The sequence below is a fragment of the Phalangium opilio genome, unplaced genomic scaffold (genome assembly GCF_054372755.1).
Source record: "Phalangium opilio isolate 3A_F unplaced genomic scaffold, DU_Popi_V2 ptg000017l_1, whole genome shotgun sequence".
NCBI lineage: Eukaryota > Metazoa > Arthropoda > Arachnida > Opiliones > Phalangiidae > Phalangium > Phalangium opilio.
The window spans coordinates 8,556,706-8,583,577 of record NW_028324151.1 but is presented as its reverse complement, the minus strand read 5'-3'; the positions used below and the strand labels follow the sequence as shown (position 1 = coordinate 8,583,577).

General features: G+C 38.6%; 5 protein-coding genes across 9 annotated transcripts; 4 read left to right on the top strand and 1 right to left on the bottom strand.

Moving 5' to 3' along the window:
* The first annotated feature begins 51 nt into the window (after positions 1-51).
* Positions 52-3,542, top strand: LOC149702927 (uncharacterized). 4 transcript variants are annotated; one of them, XM_089866845.1, is made up of 7 exons: positions 52-2,454; positions 2,507-2,791; positions 2,853-2,898; positions 2,947-2,981; positions 3,054-3,094; positions 3,188-3,314; positions 3,402-3,542. In XM_089866845.1, the coding sequence occupies exons 1-6, from the start codon at positions 2,414-2,416 to the stop codon at positions 3,226-3,228; spliced, it is 489 nt and encodes a 162-aa protein (XP_089722971.1). In that variant the 5' UTR covers positions 52-2,413; the 3' UTR covers positions 3,229-3,314; positions 3,402-3,542. The 4 variants fall into 4 exon arrangements, with proteins under 4 accessions (XP_089722971.1, XP_089722969.1, XP_089722970.1 ...); XM_089866843.1 differs by having other exon boundaries at positions 3,054-3,314; XM_089866844.1 differs by having other exon boundaries at positions 2,853-2,981.
* Positions 3,543-3,617: 75 nt separating this feature from the next.
* Positions 3,618-5,891, top strand: LOC149702926 (uncharacterized). Its single transcript, XM_089866841.1, has 8 exons — positions 3,618-3,754; positions 3,816-4,097; positions 4,159-4,287; positions 4,354-4,386; positions 4,465-4,706; positions 4,765-5,176; positions 5,242-5,271; positions 5,354-5,891. The coding sequence occupies exons 1-5, from the start codon at positions 3,699-3,701 to the stop codon at positions 4,610-4,612; spliced, it is 648 nt and encodes a 215-aa protein (XP_089722967.1). The 5' UTR covers positions 3,618-3,698; the 3' UTR covers positions 4,613-4,706; positions 4,765-5,176; positions 5,242-5,271; positions 5,354-5,891.
* A 570-nt stretch (positions 5,892-6,461) lies between these two features.
* Positions 6,462-10,813, top strand: O-fut1 (O-fucosyltransferase 1). The gene is made up of 7 exons (XM_089866835.1): positions 6,462-6,646; positions 6,777-6,892; positions 7,374-7,497; positions 7,560-7,728; positions 7,799-7,994; positions 9,879-10,112; positions 10,191-10,813. The coding sequence occupies exons 1-7, from the start codon at positions 6,520-6,522 to the stop codon at positions 10,386-10,388; spliced, it is 1,164 nt and encodes a 387-aa protein (XP_089722961.1). The 5' UTR covers positions 6,462-6,519; the 3' UTR covers positions 10,389-10,813.
* Positions 10,814-11,178: 365 nt separating this feature from the next.
* On the bottom strand, positions 11,179-13,507 carry RabGGTb (geranylgeranyl transferase type-2 subunit beta). The gene is made up of 8 exons (XM_089866836.1): positions 13,261-13,507; positions 12,997-13,194; positions 12,827-12,932; positions 12,700-12,752; positions 12,524-12,634; positions 11,692-11,803; positions 11,539-11,627; positions 11,179-11,468 (listed from the first exon to the last, which is right to left on the bottom strand). Exons 1-8 carry the CDS (start codon positions 13,357-13,359, stop codon positions 11,256-11,258), a joined length of 981 nt encoding a protein of 326 aa, XP_089722962.1. The 5' UTR covers positions 13,360-13,507; the 3' UTR covers positions 11,179-11,255.
* Positions 13,508-13,639: 132 nt separating this feature from the next.
* LOC149702923 (tRNA pseudouridine(38/39) synthase) lies at positions 13,640-21,951 on the top strand. 2 transcript variants are annotated; one of them, XM_089866834.1, is made up of 10 exons: positions 13,640-13,808; positions 18,044-18,180; positions 18,253-18,454; positions 18,513-18,761; positions 19,390-19,529; positions 19,954-20,062; positions 20,409-20,472; positions 20,546-20,663; positions 21,615-21,757; positions 21,838-21,951. In XM_089866834.1, the coding sequence occupies exons 1-10, from the start codon at positions 13,752-13,754 to the stop codon at positions 21,888-21,890; spliced, it is 1,272 nt and encodes a 423-aa protein (XP_089722960.1). In that variant the 5' UTR covers positions 13,640-13,751; the 3' UTR covers positions 21,891-21,951. The 2 variants fall into 2 exon arrangements, with proteins under 2 accessions (XP_089722960.1, XP_089722959.1); XM_089866833.1 differs by having other exon boundaries at positions 13,642-13,808; positions 19,945-20,062.
* The last annotated feature ends 4,921 nt before the right edge of the window (positions 21,952-26,872 follow it).

The following is a 26,872-nucleotide window of genomic DNA, read 5'->3' as shown; positions in this document are numbered from 1 at the left end:
CCAATATCTACGGTAATTAGCATAAATAATTGGTTCCCAGTTATTCCCAAAGTTTATCAGCCAGTTGAATATTATAGAGAAAGCCCCCCCCGTTTCCAAATATTTCCAAAAACAGGAAAACATTAGAGTCGCAACCTGAATGAGAATCACAAACTGAATCGGAAAGTAGGCAGATCAACTAAATCAGAAATATGATATGGGAAGTAAAACTTCATTCGAAGAAGTAGATAGTTTAGGTTCTGGGAATGATTCAGTTAGTACCACGAAAATGGGTTTAATAGAAGAAGAAACTTTATTAGATGGGGATAATAACCATTACTTTAAGGATTTTTCCAATTCAATCATTGAAAAAGCTAAGCGCGAGATACTTTGTGTACAAACATCAAATGCATGCCCTAATGAATACTTTGGTCCGGATCTGTTAAATTTTGCCGCGAAAAACTATTTTCCAACTTTACCGCTATGGACTCGTCTGTTAACGGGTGATTTAGGTAGACACTATACAGCAAATAATAAACAAATACCGAATAGTTATAGACCAAGGGAGAAAACTACACGAGTTTAATAAAAAAATCTTTAGTCGAGGGTTAGTTATGGCACACGAATTGATTCCTAATAGAAACAATAGGTTTAGAGCGGTTAAGGAAAAGTGGGAAAAACTCCTGAAAAGGTTAGGGAAGAAGCATGCGATAGGTCCAAAGGGGTATACCAACAGCCTCCACGTATAAAGCCCAATTTGAAACGTGCCAAATCAAACACCACAACTAATAGTGGGGAATTTCTATTAGTAAGCTCTGAACCGAAACAAAAGATATTTAAAAAGACTGCTCTCTATAGCTTAGGAAAAAGGGAGTTGGAAATTTTGCGAGGGACAGCTTTTTTCTTTGACAGTATGCTAATAGGTTATCTAGATCTTCTTAAAATTAAATATCCTACATTCGAATTTGAATCACATGATTTCTACAGCCACATAAAACGAGTGCTATCAGTAAGTCCCGCGCGGAGCACGGTCTGGCTAGAGAGGGCTTTTGAAAAGTTGCAGTGCAAGAAACTATATTTAATACTAATTCAAGAAAGCGCTCACTTCTTTATGATAGGTTTTAAGGTCTTAGAAACAGATTATCTAACCATTGAACTTAGTGTTTATGATCCTTTAGGGGATTTCAATCCAACTCCAAAAACTCTCAAAAAACAGTTTCGGGTAATTATAGGGGGAAACATTCCGAAGAAATATGTCTATGTATATTCCATTAGTTTTATTATTGTGACGTGATTCTTTGTCCTTAGCCAATTTGGTTTAGATATTGATATTGTTATTGTCGGTATCGTTGCTTGTTACAAATCTTGTATATATATATTTTTGGACCTGTGAACCCCTTGCGGGTTCCTCCCTGATTCAAAAGGGATTATTTGGGTCAATAAAACATTCATTCATAAGGTATCTGTAGTCATCGTTGTATTTGGCGATTGACCCCAAATCAGCTAGATCGACTTTGACTCTATCCGAGATATTAAAGACGGGGATTTTACGTCTTTTGAATTTATTTATAGCTGTTTTATGAAGTGTGTAAACGTCAGTGGCCTCTAGAAAGGCTTTGACATCGTTTCTCGAAATGTCAAGGTGTTGAACCGCCCTGTACAAGGGGGCTAAACCCGTGAACCCTGACCTGTGCTTACTGTTGAGATATATGTTTCTTCTTTTTGAAGCTGCGATAGACCTCTCATACTTTACCCTTGGTATTAAAAGGCTGTTTCTTTAGTATTAAAGGGCTGGCTTTACTGTCAAAAGTTAATCTCTTCTTCGCTCTTAAATACGTTCGGGGTCGAAGCCTGTTTTTTAAAGATACGGAGAGAGGTGATGTCTTGATTGAGGGGGGCGGTGCTGAGGGGGCTTTGATTTACTTTTCGAAGGTATAAAGTTTTGAACAAAAGGTTCAAATTCTGTCCATCCTGTAGGGGGAATCCCCATAAATGAACGTATTTGTTGAAGAGCGTAGGTTGTAAGTAAAATAAACTAGTTGAACTATATCTGAATCTGGGATCTTAAGGTCGTTCACGCATCATCCCAACGTATACTAGTATGGTATCTTTTATAAGCCTTTAACATGGTCTGTCACTTTTCGAGATGGTAAATACGGTTAAAGAAGCTTGTACTGACAACCAAAGAAGCTTGGATGAGCAACCAAAGAAATGCTGGGGAATTTTCAAAATTCCCCCCCACAAAAAAAGAGATACTTGAGGAACTGTAGTCCAATGACATGGCTTCGGACCAATTTGCCCACGAAATTTTTTTACCCTTGTACATGCTAACCATCTTGGAGTCACGTGTTTAATCTCGAACACGCCCTGACCATAGTTAAAAGTATAAAAGGCTGAGGTTCAGACCCCGAAAGTTACCATTTTCTCTCAAGCCATGAACCACCAAAACGAAGCAATGGACCTTTCATCATCAAGGTAAGAAAAAAAAAACTTTTTGAGAGAAGACCTAAAAAATCTTTCTCTATAGTTATGTCCACGGGATTGACACCCCATATTCCCCCGGCGAGTCCGAAGACTCATCCCGTTCGGGGACACCGGAGGCCCCGGCCTACCCCCAACGCCCTCACTGCGTCGTCGGGCCGCAACGGCGCCCGCCCAGCCCAGCGCCACCAACACCACCGCCCAGCCTGCCACCGACCCCACCACCGAGTCCTGAACCCCTGCCCCCGTATCAACCTCTCCCGGCTATCTACTATCCATGGTTAGCCATGCCTCGGCCGGGAGAGGCAGATTTAAACGTCAACGGGGACTTGTAAGTGATTCATTTAATTTATTCGTTATACCATAAAACTATAATCTCTATTTACTCGTAGTTTAATATATCAAATCACGGCATACCTGGCGATACTCGCCGAGGTCGTGGTGGATGATGACTTTATGCACGACCTGCTAAACCAAGTTCGGCAGGTCGTGTATAATAATTGTATCTTCATTCCCCACGAGTGAGTTTTCACGCATTATTTTATTAGTTATCCAATACTTTATTAATCCTCTTTTTTTTCTCTTCTCCACAGGGTGATCCAGGAACTCCTCGCAGTTGTACCTGTATCGCCGGGTACGATTTTTGGAAGTCCCCGCGCGCCACGCACGGGTGTACGAAGGCCGGGACGATATAATCTCAGATTAATTAATCTGAGCTTCCACACAGATTCGGGGCGAAAGACGAGAGGCTATACTTCGGCCGTTTAGTGATTGGAAACAATGTCATTTATAGACGACCTGCTGAACCAAACCCGGCAGGTCGTCTATAATATTTCAATCTCCAATTTCAAGGAGTAAGTTTTTTAAGAATGATTATCAAATGATTATCAAATGATTATCAAATGGTTATTAAAAAACTAAATTGAATAATGTTTTTACAGATCTCTTTTGGCATTCAACTGTTGCGGGTTCCGGTAAGTTAAATATTTTCGCTCTTTATTTACTCAATCTTCTTGATTATTTGAAGATACGTGGGATCGTAAAATTCTTAGACCAGTTACGATTCGTGAAATTACATACGAAACCAATTTTGCATTACTATACATTCAATGGGCGGGTGTCTCAATGCGCATGAGAGAATATAAACCACCGTATACCGACAAGATTAACGCCTTGACCCTAGTAAAAAGTATAAAATGAAGAGGTTGAGCCCCCAAAGGCACCATTTTCTCTGAACCATGAGCCACCACAGCCAACAAAGCCAACAAGACGCAATGGACCTTTCCTCAACATGGTAATAAATACTTTTTAAAACTTTTCAAGAGAATTAAGACCTAAAAAATCTTTCTCTATAGTTATGTTGACGGAGTAGATACTCCTTATTCCCCCCCCCCGGCGATTCTTCGGACACGCCGAGGACGTCCCGTTCGGGGACCCCCGAGGCCCCAGCCTACCCCCACGCCCTCACTGCGTCGCCGGGCCCTCTGGGTGTCCGCCCAGCTTTCCACCAACACCACCGCCCAGCCTGCCACCAACCCCCTGCCCCCCCCCCCGTATCAACCTCTCCCGGCTATCTACTACCCATGGTTAGCCATGCCTCGGCCAGGAGAGGCCGATTTAAACATCAACAGTGACTTGTAAGTGGACCTTTTATCTTGGGCAATATAACGCGAAATTATAATTTCTGTTTATTCGTAGTTTGATATATCAAGTCACACTGTACCTGGCGGTACTTGCGGAGGTCATCGGAGATAACGATTTCCTAGATTACCGGCTGAACCAAACCCGGCAGGTCGTCTATAATAATTCAATCTCCAATTTCAAGGAGTAAGTTTTTTTAAGAATGATTATCAAATGGTTATTAAAAAACTAAATTGTATAATGTTTTTACAGATCTCTTTTGGCATTCAACCGTTGCGGGTTCCGGTAAGTTAAATATTTTCGCTCTTTATTTTCTCAATCTTCTTGATTATTTGAAGATACGTGGGATCGTAAAATTCTTAGACCAGGTACGATTCGTGAAATTACATACGAAACCAATTTTGCATTACTATACATTCAATGGGCGGGTGTCTCAATGCGCATGAGAGAATATAGACCACCGTATACCGACAAGATTAACGCCTTGACCCTAGTAAAAAGTATAAAATGAAGAGGTTGAGCCCCCAAAGGCACCATTTTCTCTGAACCATGAGCCACCACAGCCAACAAAGCCAACAAGACGCAATGGACCTTTCCTCAACATGGTAATAAATACTTTTTTAAAACTTTTTAAGAGAAGACCTAAAAAATCTTTCTCTATAGTTATGTTCACGGAGTAGATACTCCTTATTTCCCCCCCCCCCGGCGAGTCTTCGGACACGCCGGGGACGTCCCGTTCGGGGACCCCCGTGGCCCCAGCCTACCCCCAACGCCCTCACTGCGTCGTCAGGCCCTCTAGGCGTCCGCCCAGCTTGCCACCAACCCCACCACCGAGTCCAGACCCCCTGGCCCCCCCCCCGTATCAACCTCTCCCGGCTATCTACTACCCATGGTTAGCCATGCCTCGGCCAGGAGAGGCCGATTTAAACATCAACAGTGACTTGTAAGTGGACCTTTTATCTTGGGCAATATCCGCGGTACTTGCGGAGGTCATCGGAGATAACGATTTCCTAGATGACCTGCTGAACCAAGTTCGGCAGGTCATCTATAACCATACAATTTTCATCCCCGATGAGTAAGTATTTTTAAAGGTTTTATTCCACAAAAACTTTAAACTAAATTTTACAATTTTTATTACAGCCTCCTGGCCTTTAATTGCCGAGGGTTCCGGTAAGCTAAATACACTTCTTCCTCCTATATACACAATATTAACAAGTAATAACTAATTTTACTCTCTCTCTCTCTTCCTCAGTGTAACCCTCGAGCTGAGCCAGTTGGCTATGTACCTCCGGGAGCGTTTGGAGGTTCCGCAGGCTGCTGCACTAGTGTATGAGAACTGGGATGAAGTACTATTCCGAGGGTTCTCTGCACTAGTGCAGATACTCAACCGGCCGTGAGGGGGGGGGATAAAAAAAATGTAAAAAAAATTTTTTGTCAATATTTTTAAAAAAATTTGTAAATTTTTTTTAAAAAATAAATTCTGATTCATGCGTATATACTTCTCTTTATTTAAATTAAGCTTATATTTTTACCTTCAAAGTTTAGTTTTTTTTCTAAACTCTAATTTCATAGGCTTAAACAGTAGAAGAAAAGGGAAAAAGATAGCTTAAAATGTATGATATCAAAAGTGGATTACACATTTGGTACAACCTTTTTGTTTTGAGTGAATTAATAACCATTTTTTACAAATCACCCCTTGTTCGTTTCGTGTAATTTTATGGCGTAATGCCACTCTGTATTATTACTGTTTACTCATTAAGAGAATTAAATTCCGTTCTTATAAAAAACAACTGTTATAAGCTTTTTACTCCAAAATTATGTTTCAAAAAAATTAATCAATATTAGTAATTTAAATCTCGTTAATTATAAATTCAAGAATAAAAATTTATCAGCTTAATACACCAAAAGTACTTAATTATATGCTTACTTATAAAAAAGAGTTTCGATTTTTTGAAATTAAATACTATTTATATACAATATTAATATAAAACTACTTTAAATGTGCTTAGACATAAATGGGATAGGCCTATCATTCAATTAAAACTACTTAATTATAACCTTAATATAAAAACATCGTTATTATTTCGATAAAAATCCTTTATAAATAAGTTTCATATAAAATGTAGTTACTGTGATATTAATATAAGCTTATGAAACTGCTTAATTTTTACATAGAGACCTAGCTTTGCGCATACTGACAACAGAAGGTGGAACAGAGTATATATGGAATAATCTGCCGTCGGAGATAGGGAGTTGCCTATCCTATAGCGTGGAAATAAATTTCCTCGCGCGCATTCTTTATCCATGGTAAACCTTGGGCGAGCCGAGATTCCCTTACGAATTGGTAGTGCCTACTCCTCTACTTTATATCCTCCATGGTGGAGACTATGTTTATGGTTGTCTTTGTAGCGATCGCCTATGTCATCTAAATTTTCTAAATACATGTCATTAAATTTAATGAATAATTTTATTATTTATTTTATATGTCTTGCATTCTCTTCCGCCAGTGCTTCCATAGGATATGTATTATACTGTCCCTGTATGGGTAAGTGTTGCTCTTAATTATATTTAGTAAATTTTAACCAAGGCTTACGTCATTATGTCTTGCTTGACTCTTTGTATGTTTGGCGCGAAGTTTGAATCTCAATATCTAAATAGTGAAATAATTTTGTTAGGCCGTTTTGGCAACCAAGCTGATCATTTCCTGGGTTCTCTTGCCTTCGCCCACGCTTTAAATCGTACCCTTGTTTTACCACCTTGGGTTGAATACCGTCAAGGCATGCCTAAATCCGTGAGTTTTTAAAAGTCTTAGACAGTTAGACCATGGATAAAGAATGCGCCTGAGGAAATTTGTTTTCACTCTACAGGATAGGCAACTCCCTATCTCGAACGACAGCTTATTCTGTATATACTTTGTTACAACATCGGTTGTCAGCACGCGCAAAGCTAGGTTTCTATGTAATCTAGCCTTGCGCGTGCTGACAAGAGACAAACAACTTCAGGATATTTTAAACGATTTTAAGTCCTGAAGATCCTGAAGTTTTTAGTCTCTTGTCAGCACGTACAAAGCTAGATTACATAGAGATCTAGGTTTGCGCGTGGTGACAACCGATGTTGTAACGGCGTATATACAGAATAAGCTGTCGTTCGAGATAGGGAGTTGCCTATCCTATAGCGTGAAAACAAATTTCCTCACGCGCATTCTTTATCCATGGTTAGACTTCGATGTTATTTATCATACTTGTATTTGGGTATTTTAATTGAACTAATAGATGCAAGTACCATTTGACACTTACTTTAAAGTAGAGAAACTTCAAGAATATACAAATGTCATGACAATGGAAAAATTCATGAATGAGCTGGCTCCGACAATATGGCCTAAAGGAAAACGAATAGGTATAGAAACAATTTTTAAATTCAAACTTAAAGGAATTGGATATACGAGTTTAAAATGTTAGTTTTTTGTTACACTAGTCGAGGTGAAAAAGAAGGCTGCAATGCCAAAGAAGGGAATCCTTTTGGGCCTTTTTGGGACACTTTCAATATAGACTTTGATGCTTCGGAATTTTATAATCCATTACATTATGACGTGCATCATCACGATGCCGCTATAAAATGGGATGAAAAGTATAAAATTTGAATTATAAATTGTTATTACATTTGAGATGTACTACAAATATCTTCGTGTAATTTCAAGATATACAAAAGACAGCTATCCTGTTTTAGCTTTTACTGGAGCTCCAGCTAGTTTCCCAGTTCAGAAAGAAAACAGAGATCTACATAAATACTTAGCGTGGAGTGATTATATAAACTCTAAAGCTCACAAGTTTATCAAAGATAATTTACCAGTTGGAACTTTTGTCGGAATCCATTTACGAAATGGCATTGATTGGGTGGGTAACTCAGAGCAGGGTTCATACAAACCTGGAGTGGAAAACAGGGAAAAACCTGGAATGATCAGGGAAATAAATAGTTGACAAAAACCTCAGGGAAATTTATAATTTTTAGTAAAATTCAGGGAAATTTCAAATTTTCGTCAAACAGGGGCCGAGTAATTAAGCAAAATGTTCAGAAGCATACCACCCTCCATAGGATTAACATTGCACTATACTTTGGAGGCTCGTAACTCTGGTTCTACTAGAGATACGGGGATGTCCTTTGAGTATGTTATAGTCCTATTTGCCCCCCATCCAACCATACTAAAAACTTACGGCTACGACAAACAAGGGCCGAGTAATTGAGCAAAATGTTCGTGAACATCTCCTCCATAGGATTAACATTACACTATACTTTGGAGGCTCATAACTCTGGTTCTACTAGAGATACGGCGGTATTCTTAGAGTATGTTATAGTCCAATTTGTTCCCTATCCAACCATACTAAAAACTTAGGGCTACGACAAACTGGGGCCGAGTAATTAAGCAAAATGTTCATAAACATACCCTCCATAGGATTAACATTACACTAAATTTGGAGGCTCATAACTCTGGTTCTACTAGAGATACGGGGATGTCCTTTGCGTATCCAGGGCGCCAACTGGTCCTATAATTCCTATAAAATCCTATATTTTGGAAAGTGTCCTATTTTATCCTATATTTCCACAAATTGTCCTATAAAGTCCTATATTTTGAGAATTTTGAAGTAATTAATTATAATCCCTTAAGAAAAACCTCAGAAAATGTCTTGTCTGAGATTTTAGCAAAGCCCCAAATTTGCGGAGCTCGCTTCGCTCGCTCCGGTTATTTATGATTTACTTAATGTTAAATTTAAACAAATTAATTGGCTAATTTTTATAACAATAACAACTCGTGAAAAAATTATTCGACTGAATTTAGACTGGTTTTCATATATGTTCGCCTTGTACGTTATTGCAAATGGTCAGGGAAAATTGTGGAACTTAGTCAGCGAAAACCTGGAAAACTCAGGGAATTTGAATTTCATTCCAAAAATTACGAACCCCGTAAAGGCCCAAATTCTAGTTCAGTGGATTTTTTAAAAAACAGTAAACATGATACGAAAATGGTTACTTCTAATCAGAAAACCTTCCTTATACATTAGAGCCAGTATCAAGTCTTACCTACCGCTCCCTTAGAATTAGAATATAAACAAAAGAAAGTCAGAAATAATATCCTATTTTGTCGAAAAAATTGAAAAGAGTAATAGGTTCCTAACTGTCTGTTTGTGATATTTTCACAGAATAGATATCATTTTGTTTTACCAGTGGTCCCTTTTTGGTTCCTACTTTTAAAATTTAGGTCCTTATTTTACCCTATTTTTATCGTGAAAAGTCCCTTTTTCCCCTATTTATTTTTGAGGTTTTGGTGGGAGCCCTGTAAGTGATATAGTTGGTGATATTTTTTTAGCAGTGCAAAGGCATTGTAAAAATTAAGCAGTATTTCATTAAAATTGGTCGGTTCTGGTTATATACTAGTCATTTAAGAGTCCTATATTATCCTATAATTTCATGAATCTGGTCCTATAAAATCCTATAATTTCGCCTGGCGAATCCTATTTTTCCTATTAAAAATTTCTCTGCAAGAGTTGGCGCCCTGGTATCTTATAGTCCTTTTTACCCCCCCCCCTCCTTCGTTAACATTTGCTAAATTGGATACTCCATATACGGGAAAAACCTGGAAAATTCAGGAAAGTATATGGGGAAAAACCTCCCATAAATCTCAGGGAAATTTCATTTGTTTTCCAAAAGTTGTATGAACCCTGTCAAGTCATTATTTTGTTTTTAATCTTTCATTACTCATGGAAATATTAATATTCATAAAGGTACGAACTTGCGAACATACCAAAGATAGCCCCTTATTATTCGCAGCCCCTCAGTGTCTCGGTTATCAAGGGGAAAATGGGGAATTACAAAAGGAAACCTGTTTTCCGAGCAAAGACATTATTTTGAAACAATTGAAACGAACGATTAAAGCTATAAAAGCTCGAGCCGTTTTTGTGGCTTCTGATAATGATCACATGATTAACGATATTAACGAAGCTCTTAAGATGTTAAAGGTAACATTACATTGGCCCCTAAAGTATCTTGAAGAGAACTAAGTTAAAACCCAAAACTGGGTATTTATTTCATTAAAGGTTAAAGCGTACAAACTTCCAGAATCAAATCCTCACGTTGATTTGGCCATTTTGGGTCGAGCTAATCATTTTATTGGTAATTGCGTCTCATCTTTTACAGCATTTGTTAAGAGAGAACGAGATGTGATGGGTCTTCCGTCCTCATTTTGGGCTTTTCCTCCACCGGTTAAAAAGATGCCTGTTCATGAAGAGTTTTAACATTTCATTCTCTATCTTAAATTAATTCAGCTGTTGACGAAAATTGATCCTTGAGTTATGCGTTATTGCGTTTTGTTGCCGTTCACTACTTTAAACTGAACATATTACATAATGTCTCCGATATTTTACTGTCATGAAGGTTCAAACCTTTTTCACATCATTCTTTGGCTCTGTATATTTTTTGTCTTTATATTCCCTTTAAAGGGAGGGTGAAGTAGAAAATCAAGTGATTTTTTAACGATTCTTCTACTAATTATAAGAACAGTCTGCATAGTGAAACATTCAGGAAATAAATACTTCCGAATGATTTTAAAATTCAAATTAGGTTCAGATTTTAAGGATAATTTTAAAGAAGGACCTCCGACCAATCGCGTAACGCTCTGCCTTTTTGTTAACAAAATTCTCGTGGCACGTTCCGTGTTGAATGAAATTTATCACGAGATTTGATAAAATTGGGCGCGCGACGTGACAATCGTGGCGCGAGACATGGAGCGTGCCACGAGAATTTTGTTAATAAAAAGGCAAGGTGTTACGCGATTGGTCGGAGGACCTTCTTTAAAATTATCCTTAAAATCTGAACCTAATTTGAAATAATTTTAAAATCATTCGGAGAGAGATATTTCCTAAATGTTTCACTATGCAGACTGGTCTTGTAATTAGTAGAAAAATCGATAAAAAATCACTTGATTTTCTACTTCACCCTCCCTTTAAAGGAACTATACTCTAATCTCTATAGACTATATTAAATAAATCCTACTTTATTTTTGATAAAAAATAAATATAATTAATAAAAAATTGAGAATTTCTTTAATTAATAATAATAATCAATTTTATTTAGCGAAGATATATATAAATTCATTTTTTAATTTAAAGCATTTGACAATTGATGTTAAGCCTTTTTACAACACTTTCTGACATGCAAAGCACAGGATTAACGGGCTTTAGAAGTTTATTTCCCAATAAGGACAATCCGGCGAGTCCAAAAACAGTATGAAATGGATCAACCATATCTCCGGGTCGATCGGAAAACCCTCCTGTTTCTTCATCTTGGGAAGCCAAAATAAATTTGACTAGTTTTTCCTAAAGGGAAGACCGCAGTAATATTATAATAAATTGTTAAACTTATTTGTTTCATTTCATTTCTAATCACTTTATCAATCCAGTGAAGTCGCCCAAGTATCGTCAGAGATGATAAAACCCACCAAGAGTAACAAACATCGGGTAGTTTTTCAGGACGACCTTTTTAAAGAATTTAGATTAATTTTTTTCAATAGTATTTAATGGTTTCTAAGTAATTAAATACCATTTAAACCACCAGAAGGTAACTGTCGTTCACAAAGCCACCATCCCAATAAATCAGCATTGACATGGTGTAATTGTCCCGTTATCGATAAAGTTCCGAGGCAGCAATAAATCTTAAAAGGTTTTGAGAAAAATCATAAATGTTATTGAGAATTTCGAAATTTCCAATGCACTTTATTCCCGATGCGTGCGCCAAGGCTTATCGCGTTATTTTAACTGACAAATCTGAATCAAAATGAAGCGTCGTCTGCTTTTGGGTCCAAAATAACCATATTTGTCAGATAAGAACTTAGAATCATGTGATAAGCCTATGCAATTTATTCCCGATGCATGCACCAAGGCTTATCGCGTTATTTTAACTAACAAATCTCTGGATCAAAATGAAGCGTCGTCTGCTTTTGGGTCCAAAATAATAATCATATTTGTCAGTTAAGAACTTAAAATCACGTGACAAGCCTATGCAAGTTATTCCCCGTGCGTGCGCCAAGGCTTATCGCGTTATTTTAACTAACAAATCAGGATCAAAATGAAGCGTCGTCTGCTTTTGTGTACAAAATAACCACATCTGTCAGTTAAAAACTTAAAATCACGCGATAAGCCTATGCAATTTATTCCCCATGCGTGCGGTGCCAAGGCTTATCGCGCTATTTTAAGTAACAAATAGAAATCTGAATCAAAATGAAGCGTCGTCTGCTTTTGTGTCCAAAATAACCAGATCTGTCAAGATAAAAAACATAAAATCGCGCGATAAGCCTTGGCGTACGCATCTTGAATAAGATGTATTGAACTTTGAACCACAAGGTGTCATTTAATAAGGCTATTCGTGTTTATACCTGCCCTGCATGAGTCTCAGAGCCAGGTCGACAACCAAATCCTCCATCAAAATTCATGCATGATAATACAAAGTCAACAGCTTTTCCAACATTTACTTCTTCCATTTTTCCCTTTGGATAAAAATAAGCCTAATTATATTAACTTTCAATTAAATTATATTGTTTTAATTCCTCACCAACAGAAACAAACTAGCTAAAGCGCAGAAAGAAAATCTAGTGTCAATTTCTCCTAAATAGTTAAAGAAAAGGTTTGATATTAGAAATATGCTAATTGTAAGCCTAATTTGTCTGAATTTTAATTACCCCATTTATCACCCATAAAACTCCCATCCTCCGTTTGAAGGCTTTTGATGTATTTAACAATGTTTTCAACATTAACTTTATTCACAGCGTCATAAGTTGTTATGATCTAAAATTAATCAAATATATTATATATTTTTTCCTTTTTGTTAAGATCTACAAGCAATTAAGACCTGAATTGCGCTTAACGTATGTAAGACATGAGGATCATGACCAATGCTGGCGCTAAATCCCCCACATGGGTGTTGGCATTTAACAACAAATTCCAAAATTGCCTCCTTGTCAAGCCTGTCTATTTGCCCCATCAAATCAATTGCAGTTAGACCCCAGTAAATTCCACTCATGCGAAGGTATTCTGTCATGCAGTATTCCTATTTAAATTGTGTAATTAGCTTTAATTTCATGATGATTCGTTTTTTTGGTAAAAAGCAACATACATAATCATCTTTTTGGTTCCCATAAGACGCGATATAGTCTTGGTGCTTTGAAAGCAATAAATCTACACACGCGTTTGGAGGAATGGCTATGTCTTTCATAATTATCTAACTATAATTTCTTAAACTTAATTTATAAATATTAATAAGATTATTATTTTTGAACTAAAGATACAAAACCCGTCCCTACGAATTAAGCCTTATGTTGTCAAAAGTTCAAAACTGATAAAAAAATTACGGGATCGTTTCCACCATGGAGGAGAAAAGATGGATAGTAAACTCGGTGTTTTCCGTCATTCACATTAAAGTGAATTGTTAAATTTTCTACTCTTATTTAAATCCTCTTTGGCTCGAGCTTTGGGGTTACCGACCGGTCGAGATTCCGTTTAGACGTCGTCTGCTTTACCGTCATTCCATGTCAATCCTCCATGTGATCTGCTTCGGACGTTATTTTCCTTTCAATTGTCTATAATTTCATAGAATACAATATAAATATGGACGTTAAAAATAAGAAAACAAGTGATTTGGATTTGGATAAATTAACAACTGAGGTAAGTGTTATAAATTTATTATAACTAGAACATTTAATGGAAAATACTGGGTACCAAGGTTTTGGTAGGGTGAAAATAGCTTGGGTACTAATTTCACCCCCCCCCCGGTGAAATGAATAGAGCTATCTCAGTTGTGACGTCAGTGTCTAGGTAAAACGTCACGGGTTTAGCTTTGGCAGTGGGCGGCCATGTTTGGTACCGCTTTGGTTCTATGGGCAAATAGCATGGGTGACGTCACAATAAGCCTTCTGAGATAGCTCTATAGATAGTTTTCACACATGGAGGATTCATACCATTTACACCAGGAAGCCGGGCTATCTGGAGGACAAAAGCATAGGGGTTTTTGTCCGCCAGATAGCCCGGTGTAAATGGTATGAATCCTCCATGTGTGAAAACTATCTATAGTCTATCTCGGGTGAAAATAGCGTCGAGTCTATTTCCACCCACTACCTCCTATATAAGAATCAAAGTCAAAGTCATTGTGCTAATGCGAACGGGCGTGATTTGAAATAAGAAATACTGAAACGAGCTCCACCTCACGGGGAAACCGCACAATTATATACAAGTCCAAATCCCCATCTGACGAGGGAGCATACTCGGGCCTTGATTCTTATATAGGAGGTAGTGTTCCACCCTACCACGTGACTAAGAATGGAGCTAAGGGCTGCGGTAGGGTGAAAATAGATTGGGTACTATTTTCACCCCCCCCCCCCGACTTTGAAAATGGCGTCAAAGTCTATTTCCACCCTACCATGTGACTAGGAGTCAAAGACTGGGTTGTACGGTTGTACCACAAAAATTTAAACACTTTAAGCCTTGTTTTATTTATTTTATTATTTCGAAAAAGTTTGGCATACGTTACACTTATGAACTTATGGTGTTTATTTTACTTGATATGGTAAATAAGAAAATACAAAAATCATTTATTTCTCTGTTTGTGTGATTACTTGTCACTAATCCTTGGTTATGTAATTTTTTTTCAAAAGGAATGATCTCCTTTATAGACATATGTAACATCAAGGTATTAGCCCATATTTAACTCAATAATTTCGGTTGGTTAGACAACGAAAAGGTTCATCCTTCTGGCCATTTTTAAAGAATGAGCGTGAGGAAATTTGTTTTCACGCTATAGGATAGGCGACTCCCTATCTCGAGTTTCTCGACCGACAGCTTATTCTGTGTGTACTCTGTTACAGCATCGGTTTTCAGTACGCGCAATGCTAGGTCGCTATGTAACCTAGGTTTGTGCGTGTTGACAAGTGACGAAAAACTTCAGGATTTAAATATCCGCGAGTTTTTTAGCACTAATGTACGGACCTCTAGGCTTTAGTTTCATATACGTAGGCTGTAGGCAATTTCACATGTATTTGAAATCAAGGCCTAGAGGTCCGTGAACTCGAGCAAGAAAAACTCGCTGATATTTTAAATCCTGAAGTTTTTCGTCTCATGTCAGTACGCACAAAGCTAGGTTACATAGAGACCTAGCTTTGCGCGTACTGACAACCGATGCTGTAACAGAGTATATACAGAATAAGCTGTCGTTCGAGATAGGGAGCTGCCTATCCTATAGCGTGAAAACAAATTTCCTCTCGCGCATTCTTATGGCATGCTTGTGGCGTTGTTGAGAGAGTGGCAGTTCTTGCCTTTGACTGTAATTATTGAACATGAATTTGAGTGTCCTAAGTTTGCCAATGTCGCGGGCTTATGTGGTGCCCAAATTTAGACTGGCAGTGACCAATTTAAAACAGTTTTGTCCAAAGTTAGATTAGACTGATGCTTACGAGCATATGTGGTGCCCAAAGTTAGACTGATGCTTACGAGCGTATGTGGTGCTAAAAAGTTAGACTGATGCTTACGAGCGTATGTGGTGCTAAAAAGTTTGACTGACAGACAGTGTCCAATCTAAAACAGTTTTGCCCAAAGTAACAGTTAGACTGACAGACAGTGGGGGCAATTCTCTAACTTTTTAAGCGAGTTATCGCAAGTGATATCTATCGCAGGGCGCCAACTGGTCCTATAATTCCTATAAAATCCTATATTTTGGAAAGTGTCCTATTTTATCCTATATTTCCACAAATTGTCCTATAAAGTCCTATATTTTGAGAATTTTGAAGTAATTAATTATAATCCCTTAAGAAAAACCTCAGAAAATGTCTTGTCTGAGATTTTAGCAAAGCCCCAAATTTGCGGAGCTCGCTTCGCTCGCTCCGGTTATTTATGATTTACTTAATGTTAAATTTAAACAAATTAATTGGCTAATTTTTATAACAATAACAACTCGTGAAAAAATTATTCGACTGAATTTAGACTGGTTTTCATATATGTTCGCCTTGTACGTTATTGCAAATGGTCAGGGAAAATTGTGGAACTTAGTCAGCGAAAACCTGGAAAACTCAGGGAATTTGAATTTCATTCCAAAAATTACGAACCCCGTAAAGGCCCAAATTCTAGTTCAGTGGATTTTTTAAAAAACAGTAAACATGATACGAAAATGGTTACTTCTAATCAGAAAACCTTCCTTATACATTAGAGCCAGTATCAAGTCTTACCTACCGCTCCCTTAGAATTAGAATATAAACAAAAGAAAGTCAGAAATAATATCCTATTTTGTCGAAAAAATTGAAAAGAGTAATAGGTTCCTAACTGTCTGTTTGTGATATTTTCACAGAATAGATATCATTTTGTTTTACCAGTGGTCCCTTTTTGGTTCCTACTTTTAAAATTTAGGTCCTTATTTTACCCTATTTTTATCGTGAAAAGTCCCTTTTTCCCCTATTTATTTTTGAGGTTTTGGTGGGAGCCCTGTAAGTGATATAGTTGGTGATATTTTTTTAGCAGTGCAAAGGCATTGTAAAAATTAAGCAGTATTTCATTAAAATTGGTCGGTTCTGGTTATATACTAGTCATTTAAGAGTCCTATATTATCCTATAATTTCATGAATCTGGTCCTATAAAATCCTATAATTTCGCCTGGCGAATCCTATTTTTCCTATTAAAAATTTCTCTGCAAGAGTTGGCGCCCTGCTATCGTCTAAAGGGTTGGTGTCAACCTCGTGCTGTCTATGAGAGCGCGATATCTAAATAGGTTATAAACCATAGATGTCATCAAACCTTGAAAGAAAAGCGGCGGATGTCTTGCTATTCCCTTCGGGCTAATAAAAACTAACCCTTTAGACGATAGTTATCTCTTGCGAACTAAGATAAGGGACTAGAAGTATCGAGGTAACCAAATTCTTCACTTGGCGAAAGTGAATATTCTTGTTAGCACACCAACGGTTGGCCCTCTGGTAGCGGTTTCTGAATTATCCCTCCAAAGTTTGAGACGCTCTCAGCGGTAGACGCCCGAACTAGATTCAAGCACCCGCGTCCGTTTTCCGCGGCTTTAGGTTGAGGGGAAGGGGGTAGGAAATTTTCTTGGAACTCGACCAATTTTTTCTCTCTAGTGTAGGCGCGATGGAAGCGGCATCAAATCCTCAAATTTGTTCACTATTGCCAAGAGCTATTACCAATGCTATAGCACTTTACTTATAGTCCCTTATCTTACTTCCGCGATAACTCACTTAAAAAATTAGAGAATTGCCTCCAGTGTCCAATTAAAACAGTTTGTCCAAAGTTAGACTGATGCTTGCTAACGTCGAGACTGATGTTCTTAGTTTGTACAATTACATTTTTCTCAAAAGCTACCGAAGCTTAGAGCTTGAACTTATGTCAGGGTTCCTACGTAACCTGGATGTCGGGGATTTGGATAATGGGGAGAAAGTCAGGGATATTGTTTGGTGTATCAAACCATGCTTCTAGCAATACCAGGTATGATGAAGTGGGCTTTGACAAACGCCTTAAAATGGTCAGGGATATTGGAAAAATATGGTAAGGGATAGCGTGTTAAAGTCAGGGATTTTGTTTGGTGTATCAAACCATGCTTCGATCAATGCTAAATATGAACCAGGTATGATGAAGTGGGCTCTGGTAACAGTAAAACGTAACACCTTCAGGGATATTGGCAAAATTTGGTCAGGGATAGCCTAGAAAAGTCAGGAATTTTCAAAATAAACATTTCGTTCATTTGAAAGAAAAATATTGGGTTTTAATTAAGGTGTGCTAAAATTTAATTCCAATAACTCACAACTATGAAAAAGTGAATAAAGTTAGACTGGTTGACCCCGAATCTGAAGTGATTTCTTAAGATAATCCAAGGGTATTTGTATTATAATTGCTTAGTTCTGTCATTTTATTAGGAACTTAGAGCCAGAGTAGTTCAATTAGAAGCTCACGTCAAGCAACTTAAGTGCATTATTGCCAAGAACCTTGAAAATAAAAATGATAAAACGGACAAACCAAACACAAAAGCAAAGAGAATGTTCAATTTTAAAAAGTATTTAGACTCAACTAAATTCATATCTTAGGTATTATTTAATTAATTGCCTTGAATCATGAATACATTAAGCTATAAAAAGAGACGCATTGCGATGAAATTCTTATATCTTGGTTGGGACTATCAGGGTTTCGCTACCCAAGAAGATACAATGAATACCATTGAAGCTGAGATATTCAAAGCCCTAACATTAACAAAGATAATAGAATCACGTCAGGTTTCCAATTATCATCGTTGTGGTAGAACTGACAAGGGAGTTTCGGCTTTCAGTCAAGTAAAGAAAATATTAGACCTTTCATAATTAGGCCCACATTAAACTAATAGGTTTGTAGGTTATATCCCTCGATGTTAGGACTAACCTTCAAGAAGGACCCGGGGTCTTTGAACCACCGGATTACACAGGGAACTCTGATACAGTCAATAAACCCGAAATAGAATATGTGCAAATTTTAAATCGGGTGCTTCCACCCGAAATCAGATTTCTCGCTTGGGTGCCAGTTGATAAAGAATTCAGTGCAAGATTCAGTTGCACTCAACGAACTTATAAGTATTATTTCCCGAAATGTTCCCTAAATTTAGAGGTTAGTGTTATTGTATACGTTAGTAACATGGTGGTCCAAAAAGGGTGGTAGGACTGAAGTTCAGTGGGTCCCTAGGGCGATTTTGAGTCAAAAATGTTCCATGACATTTTGATTTTTTGCAAAGGGCCACCCATTGTTTACAAGTTGCGATTAGAGTGTGTTACGGATGACCCCTCAGTTAAATTATCATTGTCTTTCATTTTCTTACTTGAATCATGTTTTCATAAGATAAGTTCCATAAGTTTGTCACTGGTTACTGAGAGCTTGTCATGAAGTGACGTAGATGAAACGTCATAGATTCTCGTAAAGCCATGCCTGGAAGATGGGTTGCAAAAACGCGTGTAGTCAATTCCCACGTCGGTCTCAGTAAGTCTCTAGCATTACGAAGTATATGTAGCGTCACACTTATGCAACATATCTTATATACTTATGCTCGAATTTAAGGGGTCATCCCTAAAACACTCGGATCAAAACGTGTAAATGGGGCCTCTTTAGGCAAAGTAGCATAGAACATTTTCGACTCAAAATCCTCCATAGAACCCGCTATCCTTTGGTCCCACAACTCTACTTGGAACCCTTTGGATATTAAATCCCTTTGTATATTAAATTTAGCTTTTATTTTAAACAGAAAATGAACTTAGCCGGGAAGAAACTCATTGGTGAACATGATTTTAGAAACTTATGCAAAATGGATGTAGCAAATGGGGTAGTTAATTATAGTAGAAAAATTTTGGATGTTTCTGTTTCGCTGTGTGAAGAGGAAACGTCGTAAGTGCACGTGTTAAATAACTTAGTGTGTTCAGGGATAGATTTGATTTTAGAAGTAGGAATGAAGAACAGCGTAATGTGGGCTTGCGTCAAAGTACCGGACCCCCTTCCCCGGGACGGGGGTGGGGTAAGGAAGAAAAGGCGAGTCATAGCGACAAAGGTAACAGGAATTACGTGTATTTTTCGCCGTCCCCGTCAGCAACGTCATCATAACGTAGTTTAAGTGAGCCAATAAGATAATTTAAAATTTTCGCTACGCGTTGGAGGGGGCAGGGAGGGAGGGACTCTATACTGGACTATGAGTCGGACCTCTGGTCGGACTGAAGTAAATACTAACCGTTCTCCATTCCTACTTCTAAAATTAAATCTATCCCTGGTATGATAAAAGGAAATTTTAAATTTAAATTTTTTTAAGAAATTCTAGTTACAATATGGTTGAACTAACCATAGTGGGTACTGCATTTTTATGGCATCAAATACGTTGCATCGTTGCCATTTTATTTTTAATTGGGCAGGAACGAGAATCAGAAAATGTTTGTTTGTATTTTACAGTGTTATAGAAAAGGTGGTAGGACCGACATACAACGGGTTCTATGGGTGATTTTAAGTGTTCTATGAAGGGACATCTTTTAAAACTTAGTTATGATTGGAGTATTTTAAGGATGACCCCTTAATAGAATTAACATTGTCTTCCACTTTCTTAATTTAGATTAAGGGGTAATATGTAAAAACCTCCAATCATAACTTGTTTACGGTGACCCTTGTGACAAAATGTCGTATAGAACATTTTCCACTCAAAATCACCCATATTTCGGTCCTATCATCCCTTTGTTTCTCATCAAACTGTTAAACTATATGTGAATACATTTGACTGTAAAGATCATTGATGAACTTTTGGACGTTGCAAAAAACCCATGCAAACCCCAATATTGCATGGCTTCTGGTAAGTTAGTGTCATCCTGAAATAATTTAAAACGAAGCTTAATTCTTCAATATCAATTAATTAATTAATTCAGAGCTACCCTTGGTTTTATTTGATTGCCAATATTCCGATATTCAATGGGTGTTTGATAAAGAAGTAATTGTATCTGTTATACGAAATCTTCAGTCTATTTGGACGCAACACGCTGTAAAGTATGTGTTGCTAGTATTTTTGAAAACATTTTTCAAGAGGCAAATAATTTAATTGCCAGGAAAAAGTTCTTTTAACTTTTTTTTATTTTGAGGGAGAAAATGGTCCTATATTTCCTATAAAATCCTATATTTTTCAACATTACCTATAATTTCTTGAAATCTTCTATAAAATCGTAGTCTAACTTTACAATACATTTTATTTAGTCTTTGGCATATATTAGTATTACCAGAAGTATATAATAATACTCTTCGAGAGAAGTGTAGCAACCCCAAAGCGGAGTAGGTAATTGTAACATGAATTTTCCCAACACCATTTTACATTTGGAGCAAGGTTACTAAACCGAACAAACATACGCAATAAATATTTCCCTCATCATTACTCTATAGAGCTATCTCAGTAGGCTTATTGTCAGTGACGTCACCCATGCTATTTGCCCATAGAACCAAAGCGGTACCAAATATGGCCGCCCGAACAAACATATACGCAATAAATATTTCCCTCATCATTACTCTATAGAGCTATCTCAGAAGGCTTATTGTCAGTGACGTCACCCATGCTATTTGCCCATAGAACCAAAGCGGTACCAAATATGGCCGCCCACTGCCAAAGCTAAACCCGTGACGTTTTATCTAGACACTGACGTCACAACTGAGATAGCTCTATTAGTGCTGCTTTACTATTTGCCAAGGCGCGTGCGCTAGTGCGTTTTTGTCCCTGCACGTCAAGATAATCAAGGTTTGTGGGTTGATTGCTGAGGATTTAGTACCAAACAGTTATAGAATAGAGTGATAGTTACACATCTGAAATAAGTTTGACAAGCAGGAGAGTAAACGAAAAGGGATCCCTCGCCAGGGAAGAATCATGTTACATAACTAAAGTATTAATAGGATACAGAGTGTCATCCTTCTTCTATTATCCCCTTCTGGTATTACCTAAACGTTTGTATTTAGAAGCATCATGGTACGCAGAATGTTGAGCCATTTTGAAGCACTCCCTGATTTACAAATGGAAACGGTTAATTCTCAGTGTGATTCTTTAGTCATGGGTGTTAAAACTACCGTTTATAAACCATTATTTGAAAGGGAAGTGTGTGGTAAGCCGAAATAGTTAATTATAATCTAATTTTTGTGGTAATATTTAATTTGATTTAAATTTAAACCACTTAATTTATAGGTAGTTTGGAAGAACGAATTGAACATTACAAAAATAAAAGACGTAAAACATAATGCGTTTAAGTTGTTTATAATGTTAATTTTAAATAAAGTGAAAAAAGGTTTTTTGAAAAAACGTCTTAATTTCTTTAAAGCCGATTATGGTACAAGTCCCTAAAATACTAAAAGTTTATTTTATAATAAATTAGCGGGAATGACAATATTTCTGCTAATTGAAATCCAACGAAAATGACTTTAGTACGGTATCAATATGGAATAATCTAAAAAAAGTAAGTGCCGAACCTACAGGGGTATACTTGTACAGGTTTACAGGTTTAATTGTTCGCCGTACAATGGTACGCCCTTTTGAAACAGGGCGGCTCCCTACAATTGGGGGAGCGCAGCAGAAGTTAATAAGTCCAACAAAATGCGCAAATGTTTGTGGTGGCAGCGGGGGACGGAAGTCTTGAGACCTATCGGTCCAGATAATGTGGTATGGACGAGTCAGGGTGGGCGCGTCGCCAGGCTTCATTTTTGGTCCACCAGGTCGTGAGGATGGCCCGAACGGCGTCGTGGTCCCACACGGAGCCCTCCAGACCTAGGACGACTTCCAACGGGCTACCACGATTGACATGTCGCCAATCGGAAGTCGCGGGGGAGGCACATGTCTCTGGACACGCCATTAAGACGTGAAAGACATCTTCGTCCTGGAGACCACAGAGGCGACAGGTGCGCTGGTAATCGCCGAAGTTGGCGCGGCGGACACCCGTAAGCAGGGACCCCGTCCGTGCCTGGAAAAGGAGGCCTCCTCCGTGAGAGCCATCATAGCAGGCCTCCACGGAGGGAAGCGCTTTAGCCCCGTAGTGCCGTAGGCTTTGCTTGGCGGAGATTGCGGAGCGCCACGTCCGTTCAGCGTGCTCGGTTGTTTCCCCGTCGACTTGGCTGGCCCAGGTAGCATAGGATGTTGCTTCACCCCTAGCGGTGCCGACCCCATATTTTCTATCCAACGCCGCGACGCGGAAAGTCCATGCGGTCTCTAGACCGTTAGCACGAATGGACTCGTACACTTGTTTGGCCAATCTGTCCTGGGGGAGGAACTTTAGGCGGCCGAGGTACCTGAGTTTGGAACGAGCTTCTCTGGCCTCCATGGAGCTCCAGCCCATTTCCCCTTGGATTGCCGCGTAAGCCGCCATCGAACCCGCGTTTAGTGCCGTTTTGCCAACCATCGATTGGGTACGCTCCAAGGTATCACACACCGATTTGGGGTAACAAAGTACCTCATTTCCATTAAGAATAATGAACGCGTAATCAGGATTTTAAGGGTGAGATTCCTTTTGCGGTATTAAGGCATCTAGCTTATGATTTTAATTATAAATATTTTTAGGGGAAAAGCGTTTGGCAACTCGTTGAGGGAGTTTTGTAGGATCTAAATAAATTTCTCATTTAGGTTTAAGGTAGAAGGTTGCTTATACGCTTTGTCCTTTAAAAGTAAACACGATTTTAAGCGGGTTTAAGGCGAGGCTTGGCTTTTTATGGTATTATTTTACTTCCCCATACTAATATATTTAGTTAAATGCTACGCGTGAGCTATTATGTCAAATAATAATAATTTGTCTTCTGCCCGAACATTTTACGTTACATGATGCAAGATTATTCAAGTGGATTTTCGTATTAAGGTAATTAATTTCAAGTTATTCATGTGCCTTTTTCCAAATAATAATTCGAATTTTTCTTGTGCAGGAAGAAGTGGACGTCTGCGAGTGGACTTTCATTTGAAATCCCATGCTAAGGACGAAGTTTCCTGGTTTTGGGGGCTCCACAGCGGGCTTTAGTTTAAATTTAATGATTCCCGAGTGAAACAGGGGCTTGTTAAATTTAAATTGGGCCCGCAGGCCTGACGTTAGGTCTGGTAACTTGTGTTCAATAAAAAGTTTCGTTATTAGACTAGGGCCAAAAAAAACAATCGATTTACTTATAACCATTTTTTTGACCTTTTTCTGCATATTTTTTAGATATTTTTTATTAATTTTTAATATTTTTTTCATAAAAAATATTTATTAAGTAAAAAGCTTAAAAAATGGGTCAAAAATATCACCCTAAGTCCAGAGGTTAAAAACTGAAACCAAGTCTAGTATATAAAAAATTCAAGAAAAGAAAGAACGAGGTTTAAGGCTAGATTTATTCAATGAAAAACAAAAAACCAAAGTGTTTACAAAAATTTTGAACAAAAAAAAATTAAAGAGGTTGGTTAGTTAAAGTTTGAACGCAAAAAAATAATAAGTAGTTACAAATAAAATTTGCAAGAAAAAAATTAAGTTAAGTGGTTACATGAAAAAATTGCGAGTAAAAAAGATGTATTTTGTGTCTTCTTGCTTCGAAGATATTCTCCGTATCTTCGAGTCAATGTTGAGAGAGATAGCAAGTCCGGAAGAAGACATCGAGTAGCGGAACCCAACAAAGAATTGTCATCAGGAATGATACGTAGCAAGTCCAGAACAGCGGAAATCATCGTGCATCGTCAATCCAACAAAGGATGTCATCAGGAATGATAAGTCATCTGGAATGATCCGTCTAGAAATGACCAGCGACAGAAAAATCCAAGAATATCAGCTGCATCTATAAATGAAAACCTATTAATAAACCATCTTAAACAATTGCCTACTTTTGGGCCCAACAAAATGGATTTAAATAATATAAGAAAAAACCCCTAAACTAATTTAAGGAAAACCTTGATTATGAAAATAATTTAAAATATCCCCTAATTTAATTTAAGGAAAACAGGCCTTTCAAAACTATTCCCACAGATAGACCCCGTAAATAACTAGACTTAAATGGGACAAGGCTTAATTAGGCTTAGGGCAACGGTCCTCTTGTCTTAAAATGATCTCTGCGGGACTTGATTTTCGAAAATCTGTCGCTCTAGCTCTAAATAAATTAATAATAGCCTCTAAACTAATTTTAGGAAAAACTGCTATTTATTTTAAAACTATTCCCACAGATAGACCCCGTAAATAACTATAATTAAATGGAACAAGGCTTAGTTAGGCTTAGGCAACGGTCCTCGTGTCTTAAAATGATCTCTGCGGGACTTGATTTTCGAAAATCTGTCGCTCTAGCTCTAAATTAATTAATAATAGCCCCTCAACTAATTTCAGGAAAAACTGCTATTTATTTTAAAACTATTCCCACAGATAGACCCCGTAAATAACTAGAATTAAATGGAACAAGGCTTAAAATGATCTCTGCAGGACTTGATTTTCGAAAATCGGTCGCTTTAGCTCTAAATTAATTAATACTTATCCCTAAACTAATTTTAGGAAAACCTTCCGTTTATTTTAAAACTATTCCCACAGACAGTATCCATAAAATAACTAGAGTTTAATAAGACACGGCTCAATTTAGGCTTACGGTCCTCGTGTTTTAAAATTTTCTCTTGGGGGACCTGATTTCCGAAAATCTGTCGCGTTATCTCTAAATTAATTACGTACCCCGTTTAATAGATTATAATAATAACCCCTAAACTAATTATTTAGGGATTCTCTCTTGTCCAACATCTCGTTGTAAAATATTATTTGTTTTACTTGATTTCTAATAAATAAATAAAATTCACTAACATTTAACACTTCCTGTTAAAGCACCACGAGGCGAAGCAATGGCCGCCAAGTATGTTGAAGAGCTTCGAATTCAGCTTGCGTCCTCGGCAAAAACGATCAGCGAAATGGTGGATCTATCAAGAATCGACCTCAAAACCCGGGATCACGATCAGATGAGCGAGAAAGGTTTTCCAAAGCGACTTTCCTGACGGCTTCCAGGCAACGAATGAACCAGCTGACCCGTAATGATCAGCTGAGCGAGAAAGGTTTTTCCAAGAGACTTTCCTCGACCGCTTCCACGCAACGAATGAACCGGCTGACCGCTTAACTTCCAACTAAGTAAATTTCCAACTTCGGGGGGCGCTAAAAGCTCCTATGCGCGGTCTCTGGTGCGCCATATCCCAGGCGCGAGATCCAAATGGCCGAACACCGCTGGGCATAAATGAATGAACGCTAGGCCTAAATGAATGAACGCTGGGGCTAACTGAATGGACAATCATTACCTATTAACATTAACATCTGTGACGTCACAAGTCAATTACCTCGGTGACGTCAGAGGCCACGTGATCTGAAGTCATCGATCACTCACGTGACCAATGACGTCATCGATCACGTGATCTGACGTCATGGGTCACGTGACCAATGACGTCAGCTGTTACCCCCTGCTGTGACCCCCTGCTGTTTCCATACTGTTACCCCCTGCTGGGATCCCCTGCTGTTTCCATACTGTTATCCCTGCTGGAACCCCCTGCTGTTTCCATACTGTTACCCCCTGCTGTGACCCCCTGCTGTTTCCATACTGTTACCCCCTGCTGTGTACCCCTGCTGTGTACCCCTGCTGGGACCCCCCGCTGTTTCCATACTGTTACCCCCTGCTGTGACCCCCTGCTGTTACTCCCTGCTGTTTCCATACTGTTACCCCCTGCTGGGACCCCCTGCTGTTTCCATACTGTTACCCCCTGCTGTTCCCATACTGTTACCCCCTGCTGTGACCCCCTGCTGTTTCCATACTGTTACCCCCTGCTGGGACCCCCTGCTGTTTCCATACTGTTACCCCCTGCTGTGACCCCCTGCTGTTATCCCCTGCTGTGACCCCCTGCTGTTACCCCTGCTGGGACCCCCTGCTGTGACCCCCTGCTGGGACCCCCTGCTGGGACCCCCTGCTGTTACCCCCTGCTGGGACCCCCTGCTGTGACACCCTGCTGGGACCCCCTGCTGTAACCCCCTGCTGGGACCCCCTGCTGTTACCCCCTGCTGGGACCCCCTGCTGTTTCCATACTGTTACCCCCTGCTGTGACCCCCTGCTGTTTCCATACCGTTACCCCCTGCTGTTTCCATACTGTTACCCCCAGGGGGTCACAGCAGGGGGTAGCAGTATGGAAACAGCAGGGGGTAACAGTATGGAAACAGCAGGGGGTCGCAGCAGGGGGTAACAGTATGGAAACAGCAGGGGGTAACAGTATG